The 2,481-nt window shown below is 42.0% G+C and overlaps 1 protein-coding gene across 2 annotated transcripts in view; it reads left to right on the top strand.

The window, feature by feature from the left end:
* pparab (peroxisome proliferator-activated receptor alpha b) overlaps positions 1-2,481 on the top strand; it is a 64,922-nt gene that overhangs the window by 59,662 nt on the left and 2,779 nt on the right. For both annotated transcript variants that reach the window (XM_014023300.1, XM_014023299.1), the window contains one exon: positions 1,361-1,560. In XM_014023300.1, coding sequence (XP_013878754.1) covers positions 1,361-1,560 — 200 coding nt within the window. The remainder of the gene's footprint in view (positions 1-1,360; positions 1,561-2,481) is intronic.

Here is a 2,481-nt window from a genome sequence, read left to right as displayed (position 1 = left end):
AGAATATCAACAAAATTTTGCGCACATTTTTAATGGAAACACTGCAGTTGCGAAACTGTTTTTCGACATTAACAGAATATCAACAAAATTTTGCGCACATTTGCAATGGAAACACTGCTAGTGAAACTTTAGATCATGTCACGCTTCTTTCACTCTGTAAGTAAATAATATTTTTCCCTGTTTAACAAACTGTTTCGACCTGCTGTAAATGCAGCCAAATTTTATTCTGTATGATCTAAAGTGACGGGGTGTTTCTTGTGAAACCTCACAGCTCTTGCACTAATAAGACTATTTAACAGGTGATTCAACAGGCTGCCTCCCTCCTACATTTAGCTCCCTTACCCACTCCCTCAGCTCTTATCTCCTTATACCGGCTCTCAGGATGAGGCCTGACGCTGAGCTTACCATCAATCACTTCCACACATCTTAATTAGACTCGGCTCCGACCCAGCCATCTTCAGATGATCTCCATCCACTGTATGTGGCAGTAATCTAATGAGCAGCATGCTGTGTAACCCGACGCTGCATCCCTGCTCAGTATGCCTAAAACTGGCAAGGGTTTCTTTTAAAAAGGAGGAAATAAAACTCTCTTTTATGCTTTTATGAGCTCATGAAGGCCTTTTCTAGCTGAATGTTTAATTCTAAAGAAGATATGTGTGTATTCTTCTGCATGTGTGGACCAGCTTGTGCCCATTAAATCCATTAAGACCTTGAAATGCTGGGCATTGGGAGTCTTATAAGTTGCATTAGGCCTTAATGGGTTAAACTACAGTGGTAGGGTCATAGACAGGTCACCTCTAATCAACATTATTAGTCAAATAGGATCAACCTGTCTGAGGGATCCCTGGAAGCTCCTGTAAAAGAACAGCACAGTAGATCCCTGGAGCACAAACCATACCTGCTCTGGAACTTACAAACCAAAAAAATAAATAAACATATTTTAGGGTTCTTAATTGTTTTTTTCTTTATTGGCTTTTGATTTCTTTTTTAGCCTTCCAGGGTTTTTTAGGGCAATTTCAAAATGAAAGCAGTCTGATTTGGTCGTGGCTGTTCAGGACGCATTCAGTCAGGACACCCAGCCGTTAGCTCGTCAGTCCTACCCTGTCAGACCTTATCTCTTTTTTAGTTTCTGGGTTTTCCATGGACAGTTCATCAATTTCAATGTGCTTATTCTGAATTTTTTGGGGGGTTTAGATGTTCTTTTTTGTAATATTCAATGTTTTGTCTTGAATATGGTAGCAGCTAATAATATATTCCCTTTGCTATGTTTGCTACGTTTGCTTTAATGAATGCAACAATGTGGCAAGAGTTCCACTCTGCAGTAAACAAATGTCAGTCTGACTCTGTCAACTCTCCGCAGCCATCCGGTTTGGCAGGATGCCTCAGTCGGAGAAGCTCAAACTCAAGGCGGAGTTGGTGACAGGGGACAGGGAGGTGGTCAACCCCCAGCTAGCTGACCAGAAGACATTGGCCAAGCAGATACACGACGCCTACCTCAAGAACTTCAACATGAACAAGTCCAAGGCGCGAACCATTCTCACGGGCAAGACCAGTAACCCTGTATGTTGATGATAGGTGGTGGGTTGGTGACTGAAAGGCAGTACTTGTGGATTGCATGTTAATGCCTCTTCTTACCAGGGTTTCTTCACAGGCCTCATTCATGCTTTCTTGCAAGCTTTGGCTTATTTAGCCCCATTGAGAGAATTCAAAACGTGATTCATGTAATACTAGATATTTGCCAATGAACTAATGTCTCAATAGCAGTTAGCACAGCAGACATTGCATTTAAAGAGGGAAAAAAGGTTTTGCTCAATCCAAAACGTAATCCAACTCACCAGATGGATGAAATCATGTGTGTCAGTGCATCAACACAATACTACTCCATGCACTTGGATCTGTATTTAGGTTCCTCCAAAACAGCAACAACAACCAATACTCTCCCATTTCTCAGTTTCTGTTACTTTCTTATTCCTGGAGAAATAATAGAATGAGAAGGAGAGGGTCTAAGTCTGCAGTACAGAGGTGCTTTGACTAACATGAAGGTGTGGGGGTGGAGTGTGTGACAGGAGGGCCAGGGCAGACCAACTCTGTATTCACGTTCAAACACAGGGTTTTATTTGCCTCTGGGATCAAAGACATCCCAGCCCACTATGTATTTTTACCAGAATATTCATGGAATGTGAAACTGACTGCAATGTCAAGTCTGCATACACCTCTGATTTTTTTAATGAATATCACCTCTAGCTTGTCGATCCTGTCACAGTTCTCCAAATAGCCTATATGCCACGGACATCCAGCCCAGCACTTGGTGCCACTCCCAACACTTCCGGTTCACGGTCAACACAGTGTTAGCAAAAGATTTTTTCACCTGACAACGACTCTTAATGATCTCCACAGTACAGAATTATCATATTACATGTACCAACATTAACACAGGAGACGTACAGGTCCAGACAAGTGGAAAAAAATCACTCCAAAGTG

This window comes from Austrofundulus limnaeus, unplaced genomic scaffold (assembly GCF_001266775.1).
Source record: "Austrofundulus limnaeus strain Quisiro unplaced genomic scaffold, Austrofundulus_limnaeus-1.0 Scaffold363, whole genome shotgun sequence".
Taxonomy (NCBI): domain Eukaryota; kingdom Metazoa; phylum Chordata; class Actinopteri; order Cyprinodontiformes; family Rivulidae; genus Austrofundulus; species Austrofundulus limnaeus.
Note: the sequence above shows the minus strand (reverse complement) of the source record. Positions and strands in the feature narration are given on the sequence as shown.